At 35.9% G+C, this 23,015-nt stretch overlaps 1 protein-coding gene across 5 annotated transcripts in view; it reads right to left on the reverse strand.

The window, feature by feature from the left end:
• The window catches only part of VMP1 (vacuole membrane protein 1), a 128,485-nt gene that overhangs the window by 57,925 nt on the left and 47,545 nt on the right, over positions 1–23,015 (reverse strand). For 3 of the 5 annotated variants that reach the window (XM_065896605.1, XM_065896606.1, XM_065896608.1), the window contains 2 exons: positions 14,706–14,873; positions 166–297 (listed from right to left, as the gene is read on the reverse strand). In XM_065896605.1, the coding sequence (XP_065752677.1) occupies positions 166–297; positions 14,706–14,873 (300 nt within the window). The remainder of the gene's footprint in view (positions 1–165; positions 298–14,705; positions 14,874–23,015) is intronic. The other 2 variants (XM_065896607.1, XM_065896609.1) reach the window with 1 other exon arrangement.

Raw genomic sequence — 23,015 nt, forward strand, 5'->3', positions numbered from 1 at the left:
CTAAGATCATGAGTATAATCATTTTCATATTTCAGCTTTTCTAAATATTTTATACTAAACTATGTGTTTACATTGGCAGTTTTCTTCTTCAGAGTAACTATTAAAAAATTTACCTTAATCATAACCTCTTTAAGGGATAATTAAAGTATTCTATTTTTATCTTACTTGTGCAGTCTCTGCATGTTCCAGCATCTCCTCAAATTCCTGATAGTCTTCATCATCTGGTTCAGCACCTGAGAGGCGAGCTGCCCTGGCCATAAAATATGGAGGCAGCTCTCCGATCGCTGTACCAATACCCTACGTAAAAAAACCAAAATACTTACATGAGATTTTCTCAACACAGTGATACTAAGCGGATCAAATCTTTATTTTTCAATATCAACAAAAGCATGTTAAGATGCATGTATTAGGGAGGAAAAGATATATTACACAATCAGGAGGACATGAGTTTAAATCATACCCTAATACCGACCTACACAATACCAAGCCAGATAACATACATAAAACTCTTAGACAATCCCTGGTATGCTGCAGACACTAAATTAATGTTAGTTCTCTAGCATCTCTACTTATATCCTCTGTTCTTACTTTTTACATTTCTTTTCATTTTATTAAGTTTAGAAATAGCAGGGGTGGGTGGGATGAATTGGGAGATTGGGATTGACATATATACACTATTGATACTATGTATAAAATAGATAACTAATGAGAACCTACTGTATTGCACAGGGAACTCTACTCAGTGCTCTGTGTTGACCGAAATGCGAAGGAAATCCAAAAAAGAGGAGATATATGTATACGTATGGCTGATTCACTTTGCTGAAACAACACAATATTGTTGTGTTGGGATTAAAAACCTACATTAATTTGAGAGCTAATAAACCTGTCAGAGAATAAGAAAAAAAAAACACACTAGTTTTTTTTTTTTTTTAAACTGCAGAGCGACATTTATTGTTTCAGCCTGGAAAAACATCCCTTTTTAAAATTTCACACAGCAAAGCAAGTTAAAAACTTCACTTGCCAAATAAATGATAATTTAAACAAGAACTTGGTAAAGAAACAGCAGAAACTAACACAATATTGTAAAGCAACTATACTCCGATAAAAATTTAAAAAAAAAGAAATAGCACATGGTTTTCTAGACTTTTGAAATGTTATTTCTTTTTTTTTATTGAAGTATAGTTGATTTATAATATAATATTAGTTTCAGGTATAAAACAGTTACTCAAAATTTTTATAGACTATACTCTATTTAAAGTTATTATAAACTGTTGGCCTATTTTCCTTGTAGCTTATTTATTTTATACACAGTAGTTTGTACCTCTTAATTCCCTATGGCTATCTTGTTCCCTCCTCCCCACTTCCCTCTCCCCAATGGCAACCACCAGCTTGTTCTCTGTATCTGAAATTCTGTTTCTGTTTTGTTATAACCACTCACTTGTTTTAGTTTTTTAGATTTTATATGTAAATATATATATATACATACACTGTTATTTTTGTCAGTTCCCCCCCTTTTCAAACATCCAAATGATTTGCTAATGAGCATTCACTAGTATAGCTGTTAGATATATAGGAAACCTTCTGATATTGAGGATGCTGTTTTAATCCCAATACAACTTTTTTGTTCAGAGTTAAAGCTTTTAACACACTGTGGTCAGGAAGCCCCTTGAAATCTCAACATTAGGATGGATAAATTTTCACCACAGGAAAAATGTTGATTTCCTCAGGACACTGAGTGACTCATGTTTCAGTCACTTTGTGGATTCTTGTTTTTGAAGAGAATTTTTTTTTTAAATCAACTTAGAACATAAGGATGAAAACAAAGGGAAAAGAATCAGGAACTTGGTTTGGACATATACGGCTTATATACAGGACAGATAATAATGCAAGAGGCCTGTAGTCTCTGGGAGAATTCTTAACTTTGAGCTATGCTTCTCTGCCTTGAGTCATAGTGAATGAAAAAGCTTTGGTAGTTTTCAGAAGCAACTTTAGGCTTTACTGTTTGCTATGTCCTATGGCTCTGCCTGCAAATGCCTTGACAAAAATCCCCAAGGGACATTACGAAATTCAAACATTTTACAATCACAGTGTTATACTCCAGTGTGTGAAATCAATCATCTCCAAGTGTAACTGCATTATCCACATGTGAACCAAGAGTTATGAAAAGAACATACTTAAGTGCCAAAAGAATAAGACCATATTTAGTTAAAGAACAGAGAGAAGAGGGAGAGGGGAGATATATATATACAAAGAAAGATATAGGAAGAAAACACAAATCATATTTTGCTAAACAAGAGAAGTTAATTTAGTCACCTTTGGAGGATGTTAGAGAACCAACTAATTATTTTAAAAACTGGTAAATAAAGAGAAACAATCAATTATTTATACTGTCTTACCTATATGGAAGATATCTCAGGATAACCAAATTGGTGATAAGGAGAAGTTTCTCTTTATAAAAGTATTCCAGTCAATAACTAAAGAAAAAAATAATGGAACTGGAATGCCCCCATTTTATAAACCCTAGTAAAATAATGGACTTATATAATGGTGTTAATATCATAAACAGAAAGACAACCAGACATTATTGCACTTTGTGATAGAATACGTAAGACTATAAAGTGTATTCTTGTAAAAAAAAAATTTTTTTTTCAAGCCTCTCAACCCAGCTATCAATTCACAGGAAACAGAGAAATATATTTAAATTACACCAACAGGAATACAATCAGTAAAATTCAGACTGTGGAAAACTGTACTTGACAAACAATCCAGTTTCATCAACGAATATATTTGAAAAGAAAAACAAAGAAATAAACACAATCAGAAAAATCTGAACACTAACTGGGTAACTGATTTGAAGAGACTATTCCTAAATTCTCTTCGGCGTGACAATGTTTTTTAAGTCCTAAGGTTGATATAGTTACAGATAAAATATGATATGTTACCTGGAATATGCTTCAAGATAATTGTGAGCAGCGTGAGTAGGGGTCTAGATGAAAGTATTAGCCAGGAGTTAATATTAGCGGAATTTGGGTGATAATATATTGAATTAATTATATAATTCCCTCTACTTAAAAAAAAATTTTCATGACAGAAAGTAGGAAGAAAAGTTAATTGCAACATTTTAGTCAAAACATAAACTTCTCTTAAAACATGTTAAGTCAAATGTTCAATAGTTCTGAAAGCAATCATATGATTCAAACTCATGACAAGTTTCCCTAAAGTTAAAAAGGAAGTAATAATGGATTGAAATGAAATCAAGAGCTACATACTGTATCATACTTAGTTGACCATATTCATTGTTATATTTTAATTCTGTCCATGTTTTCCCATATTAGCAAGGAGTAAGAATGGTGATCATGAGCCAGTGTTCTAATTTTTATGCATATAAATATAAAGGAAATATAGTCATCCAGACAGGTCCCCTTAAGACACATTATATTCCAGACACAGAAGTTTGTTTAGTCAGTTATCTCAAATTAGATACTGAAGTCCCATAATTTCATGATTCTTACAAAACAATTTTATAATTCTTGCAAAATCAACATAAAAAAACAAAACTAAATTGTGGAACACTAAAAGCTGTCAGCCCAAGTTTAATTAAGGGGAAGAAATGACTGGCTTCCTTATTGCAAAAGAAAGACAAATGGTATTTAGTCAAGCAATAATTCAGAAAGCTCTTCTAAAAACTGTCCATGCATATCAATTTATTACCCTGAAGTCCTTGCTTCTTGAATTGGAGAAGAGTTTAATATGCACAAAATATGCAAAACCAATAGAGAAACATAATATCTTACTGGAGTGTCAATTTTATTAAAAGATTTTGGGGAGGACAAAAATCCTAAATTTTTGTGCTTTCAAAAGTTTTGTCAACTGGATTCACAGGTAAATCACCAGCACCTTGCTTTTCTATGTTATGAACTGTAAGTTTAACGGTAAAAATCTGGGGAGTAGAAAATTTTACACATGCTGACTACTCAGAAATTACAGTAGTTTGGTATTATCAGTGTGTTAATAATCTTTGAAAACAAAACCATTTTCTATTAAATATTCCAACTGCAAACATGAAACAGAGGTTAGAAGCCAAAGTTTGGAGGGTAACTTGGAACCACTGAGAAATTCAAGGCTTTTACAGCAACGTTTAAAAAACAATTATACCGGGCTTCCCTGGTGGCGCAGTGGTTGAGATTCCACCTGCCGATGCAGGGGACACGGGTTCGTGCCCCGGTCCGGGAAGATCCCACATGCCGCGGAGCGGCTGGGCCTGTGAGCCATGGCCGCTGAGCCTGTGCGTCCGGAGCCTGTGCTCCACAACGGGAGAAGCCACAGCAGTGAGAGGCCCGCGAACCGCAAAAAAACAAAACAAAAAAACCCCACAATTATACCAATTCTAGTAAAATTAGCAGATTGTTTTACAAACAAAAAAAGAGAGAAAATGTGCTTCCAGTTTCCCTTAAGGTCAGTTTTAAAATGACTTCAGAAAGGAATGACGTTCTGATACATGCTACAACATAGATGAAACTTGAAAACATTATGCTAGGTGAAATAAGCCAGACACAAATGGACAGATACTGTATGATTCCATTTATACTGGATATCAAGAATAGGCAAATTCACAGAGGCAGAAAGTCAAGAGGTTACTCTCTCCCCAGGGGCTGGGGAGAGGAGGGAATGAGGAGTTATTGTTTAATGGGTACAGAGTTTCTGTTTGTGGATGACAGGAAAGTTCTGGAAGTAGATATTGGTGATGGTTACACAACACTGTGAATGTACTTAATGCCAGTAAATTGTGCACTTAAACATGATTAAATGGTAAACTATGTTACGTACATTTTACCACAATAGGAAAAAAACTCCCAAAAAACAAAACCATGAACTTAACAAATAATTGAGTTTAGGGACTTCCCTGGTAGTCCAATGGTAAAGAATCCGCATTATAATGCAGGAGACATGGGTTTGATCCCTGCTCAGGGAACTAAGATCCCACATCTTGAGGGGAAACTAAGCCTGTGTGCCACAACTACACAGCCCATGTGATCTGGAACTGACAAGCCACAACTGCAGATCCCACATGCCCTGGAGCCTGCGTGCCACAACTAGAGAAGAGAAAACCCAATGCTACAACTAGAGAGAAGCCCACGTACCGCAACGAAGAGCCTGCATGCCTCAACAAAAGATCCTGCGTGCCGCAACTAAGAACCGACACAGCCAAAAATAAATAAAATAAATAAATAATAAAAGAAGTCTTTAAAAAAAAAAGAAAATAAATGAGCTTAAAAGGTGATGTTCTAAAAACCCACCAGACCTAACAAATGAAGAAGAAATAGGCAGTCTACCTGAAAAACAATTCAGAATAATGATAGTAAAAATGATGCAAAATCTTGGAAACAGAATGCAGAAAATAAAAGAAACGTTTAACAAGGACCTAGAAGAACTAAAGAGCAAACAAACAGTGATGAACAACACAATAAACGAAATTAGAAATTCTCTACAAGGGATCAATAGCGGAAAAACGGAGGCAGAAGAGCGGATAAGTGACCTGAAAGATAAAATAGTGGAAATAACTACTGCAGAGAAGAACAAAGAAAAAAGAATGAAAAGAATTGAGGACAGTCTCAGAGACCCCTGGGACAACATTAAACGCACCAACATTCGAATTTCAGGGGTCCCAGAAGAAGAAGAGAAAAAGAAAGGGACTGAGAAAATATTTAAAGAGACTAGAGTTGAAAACTTCCCTAATATGGGAAAGAAAATAGTTAATCAAGTCCAGGAAGCCCAGAGAGTCCCATACAGGATAAATCCAAGGAGAAACAGGCCAAGACACAAATTAATCAAACTATCAAAAATTAAATACAAAGAACAAATATTAAAAGCAGCAAGGGAAAAACAACAAATAACACATAAGGAAATCCCCATAAGGTTAACAGCTGATCTTTCAGCAGAAACTCTGCAGGCAGAAGGGAGTGGCAGGACATATTTAAAGTGATGAAAGGGAAAAACCTACAACCAAGATTACTCTACCCAGCAAGGATCTCATTCAGATTTGACGGAGAAATTAAAACCTTTACAAACAAGCAAAAGCTAAGAGAATTCAGCACCACCAAACCAGCTTTACAACAAATGCTAAAGAACCTCTCTGGGCAGGAAACACAAGAGAAGGAAAAGACCTACAATAATAAACCCCAAACAACAGAAAATGGTAATAGGCACATATATATCGATAATTACCTTAAATGTAAATGGATTAAATGCTCCAACCAAAAGACATAGATTGGCTGAATGGATACAAAAACAAGACCGTATATATGCTGTCTATAAGAAACCCACTTCAGACCTAGGAACACATAAAGACTGAAAGTGAGGGGATGGAAAAAGATATCCCATGCAAACAGATATCAAAAGAAAGCTGGAGTAGCAATTCTCATGTAAGACAAAATAGACTTTAAAACAAAGACTATTACAAGAGACAAAGAAGGACAGTACATAATGATCAAGGGATCAATCCAAGAAGAAGATATAACAATTGTAAATATCTATGCACCCAACATAGGAGCACCTCAATACATAAGGCAAGTACTAACAGCCATAAAAGGGGAAATCAACAGTAACACAATCATAGCAGAGGACTTTAACACCCCATTTGCACCAATGGACAGATCATCCAAAATGAAAATAAATAAGAAAACACAAGCTTTAAATGATACATTAAACAAGATGGACTTAATTGATATTTATAGGACATTCCATCCAAAAACAACAGAATACATATTCTTCTCAAGTGCTCATGGAACATTCTTCAGGATAGATCATATCTTGGGTCACAAATCAAGCCTTGGTAAATTTAAGAAAACTGAAATTATATCAAGTATCTTTTCGGACCACAACGCTATGAGACTAGATATCAATTACAGGAAAAAATCTGTACGAAATACAAACACATGGAGGCTAAACAACACACTACTTAATAACCAAGAGATCACTGAAGAAATCAAAGAGGAAATCAAAAAATACCTAGAAACAAATGACAATGAAAACACGACGATCCAAAACCTATGGATGCAGCAAAAGCAGTTCTAAGAGGGAAGTTTATAGCAATACAATCCTACCTTAAGAAACAAGAAACATCTCAAATAAACAACGTAACCTTACACCTAAAGCAATTACAGAAAGAAGAACAAAAAAACCCCAAAATTAACAGAAGAAAAGAAATCATAAAGATTAGATCACAAATAAATCGAAAAGAAATGAAGGAAATGATAGCAAAGATCAATAAAAGTAAAATCTGGTTCTTTGAGAAGATAAACAAAATTGATAAACCATTAGCCAGACTCATCAAGAAGAAAAGGGAGAAGACTCAAATCAATAGAATTAGAAATGAAAAAGGAGAAGTAACAACTGACATGGCAGAAATACAGAGGATCATGAGAGATTACTACAAGCAACTATATGCCAGTAAAATGGACAACCTGCAAGAAATGGACAAATTCTTAGAAACGCACAACCTTCTGAGACTGAACCAGGAAGAAACAGAAAATATGAACAGACCAATCACAAGCACTGAAATTGAAACTGTGATTAAAAATCTTCCAACAAACAAAAGCCCAGGACCAGATGACTTCACAGGTGAATTCTATCAAACATTTACAGAAGAGCTAACACCTACCCTTCTCAAACTCTTCCAAAATATAGCAGAGGGAGGAACACTCCCAAACTCATTCTACGAGGCCACCATCACCCTGATACCAAAACCAGACAAAGATATCACAAAGAAAGAAAATTACAGGCCAATATCACTGATGAACACAGATACAAATATCCTCAACAAAATACTAGCAAACAGAATCCAACAGCACATTAGAAGGGTCATACACTATGATCAAGTGGGGTTTATCCCAGGAATGCAAGGCTTCTTCAATATACGCAAATCAATCAATGTAATATATCATATCAACAAATTGAGGGAGAAAAATCATATGATCATCTCAATAGATGCAGAGAAAGCTTTCAACAAAATTCAACACCCATTTATGATAAAAACCCTCCACAAAGTAGGCATAGAGGGAACAATCCTCAACATAATAAAGGCCATATATGACAAACCCACAGCCAACATCATCCTCAATGGTAAAAAACTGAAAGCATTTCCACTAAGATCAGGAACAAGACAAGGTTGCCCACTCTCACCACTATTATTCAACATAGTTTGGGAAGTTTTAGCCACAGCATTCAGAGAAGAAAAAAAAATGAAAGGAATCCAAATCGGAAAAGAAGAAGTAAAGCTGTCACTGTTTGCAGATGACATGATACTATACGTAGAGAATCCTAAAGATGCTACCAGAAAACCACTAGAGCTAATCAATGAATTTGGTAAAGTAGCAGGATACAAAATGAATGCACAGAAATCTCTTGCATTCCTATACACTAATGATGAAAAATCTGAAAGTGAAATTAAGAAAACACTCCCATTTACCATTGCTACAAAAAGAATAAAATATCTAGGAATAAACCTACCCAAGGAGACAAAAGACCTGTATGCAGAAAATTATAAGACGCTGATGAAAGAAATTAAAGATGATATAAATAGATGGAGATATACCATGTTCTTGGATTGGAAGAATCAACATTGTGAAAATGACTCTACTACCCAAAGCAATCTACAGATTCAATGCAATCTCTATCAAGCTACCAATGGCATTTTTCACAGAACTAGAACAAAAAATTTCACAATTTGTATGGAAACACAAAAGACCCCGAAGAGCCAAAGCACGTTGAGAAAGAAAAACGGAGCTGGAGGATCAGTCTCCCTGACTTCAGGCTATACTACAAAGGTACCGTAATCAAGACAGTATGGTACTGGCACAGAAACAGAAATGTAGATCAATGGAACAGGATAGAAAGACCAGAGATAAACCCACGCACATATAGTCACCTTATCTTTGATAAAGGAGGCAAGAATATACAGCGGAGGAAAGACAGCCTCTTCAATAAGTGGTGCTGGGAAAACTGGACAGCTACATGTAAAAGAATGAAATTAGAACACTCCCTAACACCATACACTAAAATAAACTCAAAATGGATTAAAGACCTAAATGTAAGACTGGACACTATCAAACTCTTAGAGGAAAACAAAGGCAGAACAGTCTATGACATAAATCACAGCAAGATCCTTTTTGACCCACCTCCTAGAGAAATGGAAATAAAACCAAAAATAAACAAATGGGACCTAATGAAACGTAAAAGCTTTTGCACAGCAAAGGAAAGCATAAGCAAGACGAAAAGTCAACCCTCAGAATGGGAGAAAATGTTTGCAAATGAAGCAACTGACAAAGGATTAATCTCCAAAATTTACAAGCAGCTCATGCAACTCAATATCAAAAAAAACAAACAACCCAGTCCAAAAATGGGCAGAAGACCTAAACAGACATTTCTCCAAAGAAGATATACAGATTGCTAACAAACACAGGAAAGAATGCTCAACATCATTAATCATTAGAGAAATGCAAATCAAAACTACAGTGAGGGGGCTTCCCTGGTGGCACAGTGGTTGAGAGTCCGCCTGCCAATGCACGGGACACGGGTTCATGCCCCGGTCTGGGAAGATCCCACATGCCACGGAGTGGCTAGGCCCGTGAGCCATGGCCGCTGAGCCTGTGTGTCTGGAGCCTGTGCTCCGCAACAGGAGAGGCCACAACAGTGAGAGGCCCGCATACTGCAAAAACAAACAAACAAACAAAAAAAACCTATGATGAGGTATCATCTCACACTGGTCAGAATGGCCATCATCAAAAAATGTACAAACAATAATTGCTGGAGATGGTGTGGAGAAAAGGGAACCCTCGTGCACTGTTGGTGGGAATGTAAATTGATACAGCCACTATGGAGAACAGTACGGAGGTTCCTTAAAAAAGTAAAAATAGAACTACCATACCACCTAGCAATCCCACTACTGGGCATATACCCTGAGAGATTACTACAAGCAACCATATGGCAATAAAATGGACAACAAAAAAGAGTCATGTACCACAATGTTCATTGCAGCTCTATTTACAATAGCTAGGACATGGAAGCAACCTAAGTGCCCATCGACAGATGAATGGATAAAGAAGATGTGGCACATATATACAATGGAATATCACTCAGCCATAAAAAGGAACGAAACTGAGTTATTTGTAGTGAGGTGGATGGACCTACAGACTGTCATACAGAGTGAACTAAGTCAGAAAGAGAAAAACAAATACTGTATGCTAACACGTATATATGGAATCTAAAAAAAAAAAAAAGGTCAGAAGAACCTAGGGGCAAGACGGGAATAAAGATGCAGATCTACTAGAGAATGGACTTGAGGATACGGGGAAGGGGAAGGGGAAGCTGGGACAAAGTGAGAGAGTGGCATGGACATATAAACACTACCAAACGTAAAATAGATAGTGGGAAGCAGCTGCATAGCACAGGGAGATCAGCTCAGTGCCTTTTGACCACGTAGAGGGGTGGGATAGGGAGGGTGGGAGGGAAGGAGATGCAAGAGGGAAGAGGTATGGGGACATATGTATATGTATAACGGATTCACTTTGTTATAAAGCAGAAACTAACACACCATTGTAAAGCAATTATACTCCAATAAAGATGTTAAAAAAAAAAAAAAGGTGATGTTCTCTATCTGAAAGTCATCACACATGCTTCCTCTCCTCTGCCCTGCCACCATCCTGCCTCCTCACTGTACTCCTTATTAGCCTTAGATATCCATTGAAACACTGCTATTTCAAGGAAACCTTCCCTGAATCACAGACTAGGAAAACATTTTTGTGTTATGCAATAAATTTCTCCTTCATAGCAGTTATCTCAATTTGTTTAAATATTTATATATATAATTTTTCGACAATACTTATATATATATTTTTCCATAATTATTTCCCTCACTAGAATGTAAAGCTCCATGAGGGTAGAGACTGTTAAGTTTTGCTCACTCTGAATCTCCAATGCTTGGAGGTTTAATAACTATTATTGGAATTTATAACTGAAAAGAAAATTTGTGAAGCCTTACACTAGTGATATAGTCAAATTGTGAAAGGTGAAAAAGATAAAAACTGAAAAAAGGTAACCTACTTATCAGCAGCACCAAACAATTCATCTTAATGGGCTCCAAAGACTTATGTGAACAAGTTGAAACTGAGGTTGACCCTGGTCTTTATCTTATAATTGGAGGTACTATGTATTTTAATGATTTTACTGATTTACTATATTTATAATGATAGTGAAGTCTGTAAAGATATTTTACTTCGTAAAGTACAAATTAGGTAAAAATTTTAAATAACATAACAGTTTTTAATCAAGCAAGATATTCCCCTGAAAAAAAAATATATGGATGTGAACACAAATGGGATCAATTTTATGAAAGGGTAAGATATAAGAATCAAGGCCAATACACTCTAAATCAACATTTCTCAACTTCAGTAGTATTGACTTTTTTTTTTTTTTAACATTTATTTATTTATTTGGCTGTGCCAGGTCTTTAGTTGTGGTGTGCGGGATCTAGTTTCCAGACCAGGGATCGAACCCGGGCCCCCTGCATTGGGAACACAGTGGATTCTTAACTGCTGGACCACCAGGGAAGTCCCAGTATTGACTTTTTATGAGTGTATCCCAGTTAACCATTTTTAAATATAAAATTTAGTGGCATTAGTTGTATTCACAATGTTGTGCAACCATCATCATTATATTTTCAATATTTTTCTTCACCCAAATGGAAACTCTATACCCATTAAACATTAACTTCTCATTCCCCACAACCCTGGTAACCTCAAACCTACTTTTTGTCTCTATGAATCTGAATTGTCTAGATAGCTCAAATAAGTGGAATCATACAATATCTGTCTTTCTATGTCTGGCTTATTTCATTTACCATAATGTTTTTCTAGGTTCATCTATATTGCAGCATGTATAAGAACTTCATTCCTTTTTATGGCTGAATAGTATTCTATTATGTGTATATAATACTCTTTGTTTATCCATTTATCTGTTAAGAGACACTTGGATTGTTTCCACCTTTCTGATAATGTGAATAATGTTGCTGAACAATGAACTACAAGTTTCTGTACATATAAGAGTCCCAGTTTTCAGTTCTTTTGGGTATTTACGTAGGAATGGAATTAGAGGAGGGTCACATAGTAAATGTATGTTTACATTTTTGAGAAACCACCAAACTCTTTTCCACAGCAACTAAATCACTTTACATTCCCACCAGCAATCTATGAGGGTTCCAATTTCTCCACATCTTCACCAACACTTGTTATTTTTTGTTTTCTAAAAAAATAATAGCCATCCTAATCTGTGTGAAGAGGTATTTCCTTCTGGTTTGGATTTGCATTTCCCCAATGACTAATGATATTGAGAATCTTTCTGTGCACTTATTGGCCATATGTATGTCTTCCTTGGAAAAATGTTTATTCAAATCCTTTGCCCATTTTTTAATTGGGTTGTTTGTCTTTTTGTTGTTGAGTTGTGTAGTTCTTTAAACATACTGAATATTAAACCCTTATCTGATATATGACTTTTAAACATTTTCTCCCTTTTTGTGGGTTGTCTTTTAACTCTCTTGATAGTGTGTCCTTTGATGTACAAGAAGTTTTAATTTTAGCTAAGTTCAATTTATTTATTTTTTTCTTTGGTTGCCTCTGCTTTCGATGTCTTATTTAAGAACCACTGCCAAATCACCAGGCAGATTTGTTTCTATATTTTCTTCTAAGTGTCTTATAGTTTTAACTCTTAAGTCTAGGTCTTTGATGAATTTTGAGTTAATTTTTACATATGGTGTAAGATAAGGATCCAACCTCTCTCTTTTGCATGTGGATATTCAGTTTTCCCAGCATCCTTTGATGAAAGGACTCTTTGTAAATGGTGAAAACAAAAGGAACGAATTTAAGCAGAACTTGATATGTGCTACCTTTTTTACATAACAAAAGACAGTTTCAAAGAAGGGAATATGAAGAACAAACAAACATTCAGACAATCAGTATTTATTGGTATTCTTTTTTTTTCCGGTATGCGGGCCTCTCACTGTTGTGGCCTCTCCCGTTGCGGAGCACAGGCTCCGGACGCGCAGGTTCAGCCGCCATGGCTCACGGGCCTAGCCGCTCTGCAGCATGTGGGATCTTCCTGGACCGGGGCACGAACCCGTGTCCCCTGCGTCGGCGGGCGGACTCTCAACCACTGCGTCACCAGGGAAGCCCTACTGGTATTCTTGAACTATGAGCAAAGCCTAATGCTGATTGCTGTGAGTAATAAATTAAAGGTACAGTCTGAATTTTTTGAGGAGCTTAAAGTTTATTTGGGGAAGTAAGCCACTACACCAGCCAATTTAACTAATTTGAGGCATGCATGGAGCCAGGCCAAATGAGTGCTTCAGACAATATGCACTTTGGAAGAAGCAGTTATCACTGCCAGCTGGGATGAAAAATTTTCTTTGTTGGCATTAGTGTTAATCTAGCCACATAAATCATTTTTGAAAGAACAACAGAAAATTGAAGGCTATATACATACTCCTTTTCTAGCATGTTCCGAATATCTAGTTATCTTATTAATAGCTTTTCATCAAAAGACAAATGTGTAAAGCAGAAACTAACACACCATTGTAAAGCAATTATACTCTAATAAAGATGTTAAAAAAAAAAAGACTAATGTGGTAAAATTTATAATACATATGCAACTAGTATAATGAATTTGTTTCCAGCATTTATAAAAGAGTAACAGGAAATATGACAATTTTTCCTGTCTTTCATATTCAGCAAATTCAATATATGGCATTTCCCTTTTCATTCTTTTAAAACACGACATATACGCTTGAATGTGTTTGAAAACTCTGCCTCTTCTGTGGGCATTCTATTCACGTTAATTTTAATTAAGAGTTTTAAGTGATGTGTTCCACATTTTTCATTTTATAAGAAACTGTTAGGGGAAAAAAAGTTACAGGGAACATAAAACTTAGTGATTCCAAATGATGAATTAAAAAATAATTCAAATGGTAACAGGAAGTCTTTAGCAAATGAACTATTCCTCAATGATATACATGTGAATGAATTTAAGCATATAAAAATGCTTTGTGTGGATATGCAGATTAAAATACATCTACCACTGATCATGTAGTCCAAAATTTCCCAAAATATATTAAGCAAGCCATAAAAAGAATAATTGGAACTTCTGAAAGTAAGGTCACCATATAGTCTGATACCTCCAATGCAGTAAAGCTTAGTTTATTAAGAAATGTCTGACCTTACTCTAGTATTACAACAACTCAGAAAATGAAATGAGTCTTCTAAGAATAAACACAGAGTATTTAAATCTAGGAGAGAGACATATAATACTTACCTAATTTGGACTGATATATAACCATTTGCTATGTGTTTATCAAGTTTTATAAACGTTAGTAAAACTTTACAAAGTAGTATAGTTGCACCATCTATACTCCTTTTCCCTGCTATTGTCTACTTGGTATCAATGCTTCCTGGTACCTAAGGTTTCCTGCCTTCCTTCTGAATGTTATTCATGAACAGGAGAAGCTCTAAAGGTTTCTTTTACATGGAAGCTAGGAAGCTGGTAACTTTATGAATTAATTATCTACTGACTTGGTATATGTCTGGCTTCAATTTCAATGAGGTACAAAGAATCAGGACAGTGAGGTTAATTTTGAACAAATATGAAAATGGACATCTTACCCACATGCAGGCCTCAATCCTAACTTTTGAGATGATGCTCCATAAAGAAATGGTTCCTTCAGTGCCCTCTTCATCTGGACAAATAATCTGATCAGGATAGGGTGGTTCAGGGAAATTAACTGAATTGCATTCATAAGCAGCTAATGTAACTGAAGCTATATGTGGACCCTACAAAAAAATATGAGAAATCTCTGATGAGAAATATTAAAGAGAAAGCAATTATTAATAGACATGTTATTTTAATGGTACCTTAATCACTCTATATTAATAGAAAAATGTTAGCTTTTAAAGAACAAGAATCTACCTAATACTTCAAGATGCAACTGATAATTTGAAAAAATAATCCTTTCCAGAATCTCTTATGGTTTGCTTTCTTAAAAACCAATTTCAAATCTACTCAGGTATAATTTACATATAGTAAGAGCCATTTTTTTAGGTCAGTAGTTCAATAAGCTTTGACAATTACATTCAGTCGTATAACCATAACCTATCAAGATAAAGGTACAGAACAGTCCCGTCACTGCAAAAAGTTCTCTTGTGTCCTTTTGTAGTCAATCTCCTTCCCCCAACACTAGACCCTGGAAACCATATGATTTCTGTCTTGATTCTTATTTTATTTATCCACATATCTCTTTTGTAAGAATGCCATCCCCTGTGATAAAAACCTCTTGTGCCCCTATTCCTTTAGGCATAATTTGAGAATACTATATTTTGTCCTTACTTAAAAAACAGTTGATGCAGACATAGAAAACAAACTTACGGTTACCAAAGGGGACAGTGGGGGTGGGGGTGGGAAATTAGGAGTTTGGGATTAGCAGATACACACTACTACATATAAAATCGGTAACCAAGGACCTACTGTATTGCACAGGAAACTCTACTAAGTATCTTGCAATGACCTAAAATGGAAGAGAATCTGAAAAAGTATATATATATATATATATATATATATATACACACACACACACACACACACACACATATATAAATGAATCACTTTGCTATACACTTGAAACTAACACAACATTGTAAATTAACTATACTTCAAAAAAAAAAAGTTGATGAAGTAATTACATCACTTATCTTTCCCACTGACATCCCAAAACAAAAATAAAACTGTGGAATCAGTATCAGTTAGTTTTTCTTTTAAACTAATTTTTTCTATGGAAGCTTTTGGGCTGCTTTGTACCTTTATTTAGAAATATTACAAATTAATAATAATCATATAGATTAAAATGAATTAACATTTAGATGTGTGATAAAGGTTTAAACACAGTGGTTTCCAAATTAACATGTATGCCATGACGAGGTGTCTGCATAAGAATCAACTATGGACTTTGTTAAAAATATAAATTTCAGCGTCCCCTAAGCATAAGTTGATTCAATAGATGGACATGGGAACCTGTATGTTTTATTTTATTTTTATTATTTTTTAAGATTCAGGGTTTTTTTTTTAAGATTTATTTATTATTTGTTTTATTTTAGGCTACATCGAGTCTTAGTTGCGGCATGCAGGATCTTCGTTGAGGCATGCGGGATCTTTCAGGATCTTTCGCTGTGGCACGCAGGCTTCTCTCTAGTTGTGGCGCACAGGCTTTCAGGGTGCCTGGGCTCTGTAATTGTGGCACGCGGGCTCCAGAGCATGTGGGCTCTGTAGTTTGCGGGCACGCAGGCTCTCTAGTTGAGGCATGTAAGCTTTAGTAGTTGTGGTGTGCAGACTTAGTTGCCCTGAGGCATGTGGAATCCCAGTTCCCTGACCAGGAATCAAACCTGCATCTCTGCATTTTAAGGCAGATTCTTTACCACTGGACCATCAGGGAATTCCCAACCTGTATGTTTTATGTATTTATTTATTTTAACTAATTGATTTTTTAAAAAATTTATTTATTTTTATTTTTGGTTGCGTTGGGTCTTTGTTGCTGAGTGCAGGCTTCTCATTGAGGTGGCTTGTCTTGTTGCGGAGCATGGGCTCTAGGCGCGCCGGCTTCAGCAGTTGTGGCACATGGGCTTGCGGGCTCTAGAGCACAGGCTCAGCAGTTGTGGCACATGGGCTTAGTTGCTCTGCAGCACGTGGGATCTTCCCGGACCAGGGCTCGAACCCGTGTCCCCTGCATTGGCAGACAGATTCTTAACCACTGTGCAACCAGGGAAGCCCCCCAACCTGTATGTTTTAAACAAGCTCCTTTAGAGTTTCAAATAGGTTAGGTTCTAATAGGCTATTAGGTGTCAGAAAATAAGCAAACTCAGACAAGTCACTTAACCTTTCTGGACCTCAAGCTACTCTTCTGCAAGGCAAAAGAATTAGATTCATCTTATGTTTTTATCTAGCTCCAAAATTCAAAAACCCCTAACATAATCAAGATGTCAATAAAATCTATTGCTAATTTCCGAAGTTCTCATGAAGTGTAAACTCTAGAAGTTGGATATTCTTAACATGTTACTGTAACACACATATAAAGTACTAGGCTTAGAACAGTGCTGGGCATATAATAAGCCCTCAAAAAGTATTAGCCATTAGCTGTTATGAACAAAAGTACTGTATTTGTAGAATAAAATTATATACACACACATACATATGTATGTATATATAGATACACATACAGTAAGTGATCTTTGGATATAAGAAAACCTTTTTATTTATTTATTTATTTTTTGCAGTATGCGGGCCTCTCACTGTTGTGGCCTCTCCCGTTGCGGAGCACAGGCTCCAGATGCACAGGCTCAGCGGCCATAGCTCACGGGTCTAGCCGCTCCACGGCATGTGGGATCTTCCCAGACTGGGGCACAAACCCGTGTCCCCTGCATCGGCAGGAGGACTCTCAACCACTGTGCCACCAGGGAAGCCCATAAGAAAGTCTTTTTAAACCACATGGTGAAAGAATTTGTGGCTCAAAGACAAAGTGCATAAGATGTAGTGATGGAAATAAAACATTAAAGAACTCCTACTGCTATCTAGATAAAAGGTGACATTAAACAAATTTTTCTGTTGCATGTTAATACGAAAAAGAAAGACATTCATAAATCTAAGCTACATTTCTCCTTAAATACAGTTGCATTTTGTGTTCAAATAAAAATCTAAAAAATGAAATCCTACACTTAGCACTGACTCAATTAACTATAAGGTTTTCTTCTGGACCAAAAAAAAAAAATTTATGTGAATTTTTAGTCTGTTCATCTTTTTCTTGAATTTTAATTCATAGAAATCAATAAATAGTGATAATAAGTTTAAAAAATGATTATAGAATCTCTAAAAAAGGAACTTTTATTGAAAAATTGTGATTAACCATGAAATCTACAACTGTTTCTTTGAATATTATGTGCACAAAAGAGATTTCAGTTAAAGAAAAAAGAATGATTTTGTGATCCTACACACACACACAAACCCAAGTTTAAAGTTTGTAGAATTCAGAGTAACTAAACAATTAGTGAAAAATTTCTCACTATACACTTACTTACAGCTAACATCAGATGCAATTTAAAAAAGGGTGGGGGGGAATTCCCTGGCAGCCCAGTGGTAAAGAATCCGCCTTCAAATGCAGGGGATACAGGTTCGATCCCTGGTCAGGGAACTAAGATCCCACATGCTGCGGGGCAACTAAGCCCACACACCACAACTACTGAGCTTGTGTGCCTCAATGAGAGAGCCCACCTGCTGCAAAATTACAGCGCCCATGTGCTCTGAAGCCTGCGCGCCACAACTACAGAGCCTACGTGCCCTGGAGCCTGTGTGCCACAACTAGACAGAAGTCCACATGCTGCAACGAAAGATCCCGTGTGCCTCAATGAAGATCCTGCGTGCCACAACTAAGACCCATCACAGCCAAAAAAAATAAAGAAAATAAATATTTTTTAAAAACCCCTGTAACTTCCACATTTACTGTTTGAAAACACAAAAGAGAAATGTGATACTACTAGGCAAAACAAAAGAAATTCAAGAGTCTGTCCATGATATCCCTACAACTGTCCTCTAGAAATGAACTCTAGGTGAAAAAAAATTGAACCGTCCTAGACACTAAAATTATAAGATTTCTGGGATTATATAGGAAGGAAAAACCTACATTTCTATTCCAGAAACAAGAATAAAATATGCACCCCAACAGATTAAACAGGTTATCCAACAAGATAAAAGACTGATTCATAGTTTTAATTTTAAATGTTCTAAAAAGGGAAATTTTCAGCAATCTGATGAGAATATTTTCCCTAAAGAAAGGATGGTTCACACAGTTAAACTGATATATACTTTCCATAACCACACTAATAGGTCATGATTACTCAGCCTTAGAGGCAGATGTGGTGGTTCCCAGACAAAATGAACATGAATAACTCAGCTTCTTGTCCTTTGTTCATTCTCAAGAGCCCATTTAACCTGTACCTTGACATTTTAGTTTAGACTGTGTTAACTGATAGGAAACCTCACAAGTTCTTTTCAACATTATAGGTTAATGGTTCCTAAATATAACAGACTTAACTGAGATAAATATTAGTTTACATGAAAAATCCAAACACAAAAACTAAAAAACAAGCATTTTGATTAAGAGAATTTTAAAAGTTACACATATTCAAACTACCTTTTAAGTCTGTTTTCTAAAACCTACAATTCCTACTACAATGTATCAAATACGAACGAATCACATTTAAACCACACTAAATGAAGAGATGAGGGATAAAGACAAACAGCTACAGTATAAGCAGCAAAGTCTACCTGGAAAGATCCACTATAAAACATAAAAATAACACAACGTACTGAGCAGGACATTCCAGCTCTCATGGGAGTATGCAAGTATTGACATATATGGGCTAGAGATTCTGGCCTGTGGCTGAGGGTTTTCTGCCTCATATCATGAAGCGACTGGTAGAGACGTACACTCCTACACTAAACAACTGGAAAACTAAACAGAATACGTGGAACAATTTTTTTCAGACACTGTACCACAGGCAGTATACTTCTGACTGCTGAGAGAAGGGATACAAATGAGGAAGCCTTGTGATGACTCTGGCTTTCCACTTGTAGACACATTCTGTGTCTGCAGTAAAGTCCATAGTCCAAAGACAAAGACCCTAAGCAAAGCATGGTGGTCTTTCTGCACTGAGAAGAAAATCTGAGTTCACGGGGGCTGAGTGGTTGAAATCTGTGGCGCAGAATACTAGTGAAGAGAAAGCTATGCAGAGAAAGGACTCTACATGTGTGCATGGGGGTCCCCTTGAGACTCTGGCACACAAAGCTCCACTGCATGCTATGATGAGATTTCATAAGGCCAGGCAAAGTACAATTAGTGAGAAAAGAACAATAGAGGGTTGTAAGCTGAACAATTCCTAGACTTCACACAGGGCTGGGAAACACTTGAACTTCATCTAGCTAGAGTGGAGAGACTCAACATTCAGGGAAGACCTTGGAAAGAGCCTACAGTAAAAGCTACTCTAGACAGACCATAATAGGGTTTTTAAAAAAGCCTTAAATAGATCAAGTTGATCCACTGGTACTGCCCCCAAAACAAAAAATTGACACTCTGTAAAAGAAGGTAACAAAATCCATACAATCAACAACTTAATACCACACTCCAGCGTCCAATAAGGAATAACTAGATATGATGTGAAGCAGTTTGGAAAATATGACACATAACCTGGAGAAACATTAATCAATAGAAACAGACCCAGAAATGTCAGAGATTATGGAATTAGCAGACAAGGACTTAAAAACAGTGACTATAAATATGTTCAAAGATTTAAAGCAACAATTGCCAAACTTCAGCCCAGGGGCCAAATTCAGCCCACCACCAGTTTTACAAATAAAGTTTCAAAGAATGCAGCCATGTATATTTATTTACATATCATCTCTGTCTAATTCTGTGCTGTAATGGCAAAACTGAGTAACTCTGACAAAGACTCTATGGCCTATGAAGTTTAAAACACTTATATGGCCCTTTACAGAAACAGTTTGCTGATCCTTGATTTAAAGGAAAAGATAAACACAATGAGGGAAGAAATATAAAGTATAAGAAAAAAACAAAATGGGCTTCCCTGGTGGTGCAGTGGTTTAGAATCCACCTGCCAATGAAAGGGACACAGGTTCGAGCCCTGGTCCGGGAAGATCCCACATGCCACGGAGCAACTAGGCCCATGTGCCACAACTGCTGAGTGTGCACTCTAGAGCCCACGAGCCACAACTACTGAAGCCCACGCGCCTAGAGCCCATGCTCTGCGACAGGAGAGGCCACTGCAATGAAAAGCCTGTGCACCACAAGGAGTGGCCCCTGCTTGTCACAACTAGAGAAAGCCCATGCGCAGCAACGAAGACCCAAAGCAGCCAAAAATAAAATAAATAAATTAAAAAAAAAAAAAAGAATAGCAGATGTGGAGGGTGTATTGGATTCAGTCCACTGAATAAACCTAGTTTTAAAAATATATATATATATATATATATATAAAGTATAAAAAAAACCAAAATGGAACTTATAGAGCTGAAAATATAATATACGAATAGGAAAATTCATTGGATAATCAACAGATTAGATGCCACAGAAGAAAATATTAGAGAACTTGAAGACAAGGCAATAGAAAGTATTTGAACTAAAGGACACAGAGAGTAAAGGCTATGGAAGAAATGAACCTCAGTAACCTGTGGAATAATACCAAACAGTCTAATATACATGTAACTGGAACCCCAGAAAGAGAGGGTAAAGTGTGTGTGTGCGCACACACACACATTGGGGAAGGGATGGTCAAGTATTTTCAAGATTTGATGAAAAATATCAATCCATCAATTCACAGATTTAAGAAATTCAACAAACCTAAGTCAAGATCAACATAAAGAAAGTAAAACACATAATCAAATTGCTGAGAATCACCATAATCACATCATAATCAAATTCTATAATTCAGCAATATCAAGAAAGTCTTAAAAGCAATCCGAGGCGATAAAAACACATTACAGGCATACCTCACTTTAATGCACTTTGCAGACATTGTGACTTTTACAAATTATAAAGGTTTTGGCAATCCTGCGTCAAGCAAGTCTATTGGCACCATTTTTCCAACAGCATTATTTTTAAATTAAGGTACATATATTGTTTTTTTAGACACTTAATAGAGTACATTATATTGTAAACATAACTTTTAGATGCACTGGGAAACCAAAAAATTCGTGTGACTTGCTATATATCACCATATTCGTTTTATTGCAGTGGTCTAGAACCAAACTCACAATATCTCCAAGTTATGACTGAGTCATCTACAGGAAAATACAGATAGGACTTCTCATCAGAAACAGACCAAAAGACAATAGAATTACTTCTCTAAAGTGCTGAAAGGAAAAAACAAAATCTGTGAATCTAGAATTCAGGGAAAATATATTTCAAAAATAAAGATGAAATAATAACATTTTCAGACATACAAAAGCCAAAAGAATTTGTTCCAGGAGATAAATGTTAAAGGAAGTTCTCAGATAGAAGAAAAGTGATACCAGATGGAAACTTTAATGTACATAAAAGAGTGAAGAGCACTGGAAACAGAGAACACCTTTCTTCCTCATTTTAAAATCTCTTAAAAAAAGAACTAGTTACTTAAAGCAAAAGCTATGACATATGTAGAAGTAAAATACATGACAACAACAGCATGAAGTATGGGAGGGAGAAACCAAAAAAAAAAAGTTCAATTCAAAAGAAGGCAGGAAAAGAATGAAAAATAGGTGGGACCAACAGTTTGATGATAGACTTAAACCCAACCATATTGACAACTACATTAATTGCAAATGGGCCAAACATACAAATGAAAAGGCAGAGAGTGTCACACTGAATTAAAGAGCAAGACCTCAGTACATGCTGTCCATAAAAAGCCCATTTTAAATATCCAGATCCAAAAGTAAAGGTAAAGGGATGAAAAAAGATAAACCGTGTAAACATAATAATACAAAAGACAGAGTATTCTACATTAATACCAGATTAAGTAGATTTCAGGAGAGGGTATATTACTAGAGATGAAAAAGGACATTTCATAATGATAAAAGGGCTAATTCTCAGGAAGACAGAATAATCCTAAATGTGCAGGCACCTAATAACAGAATGTCAAAATACATAAAGCAAAAACTAATAGAACTAAAAAGAGAAATAAACAAATCCACAATTAGAGTTAAAATTTCAACACACTTCTCTTTTTAGTTGATAGAATAGACTGAAAACCAGTATGGATATAGAACACTTGAACAATATGGAACACTACACCCAAAAATAGCCAAATACATATTCTTTTCAAGTATACATGAAATCCAGTCACCAAGATAGACCATATACTGTGGTATAAAATGAATCTCAGCAC

This window comes from Phocoena phocoena, chromosome 19 (assembly GCF_963924675.1).
Source record: "Phocoena phocoena chromosome 19, mPhoPho1.1, whole genome shotgun sequence".
In the NCBI taxonomy this organism is placed as follows: Eukaryota; Metazoa; Chordata; class Mammalia; order Artiodactyla; family Phocoenidae; genus Phocoena; species Phocoena phocoena.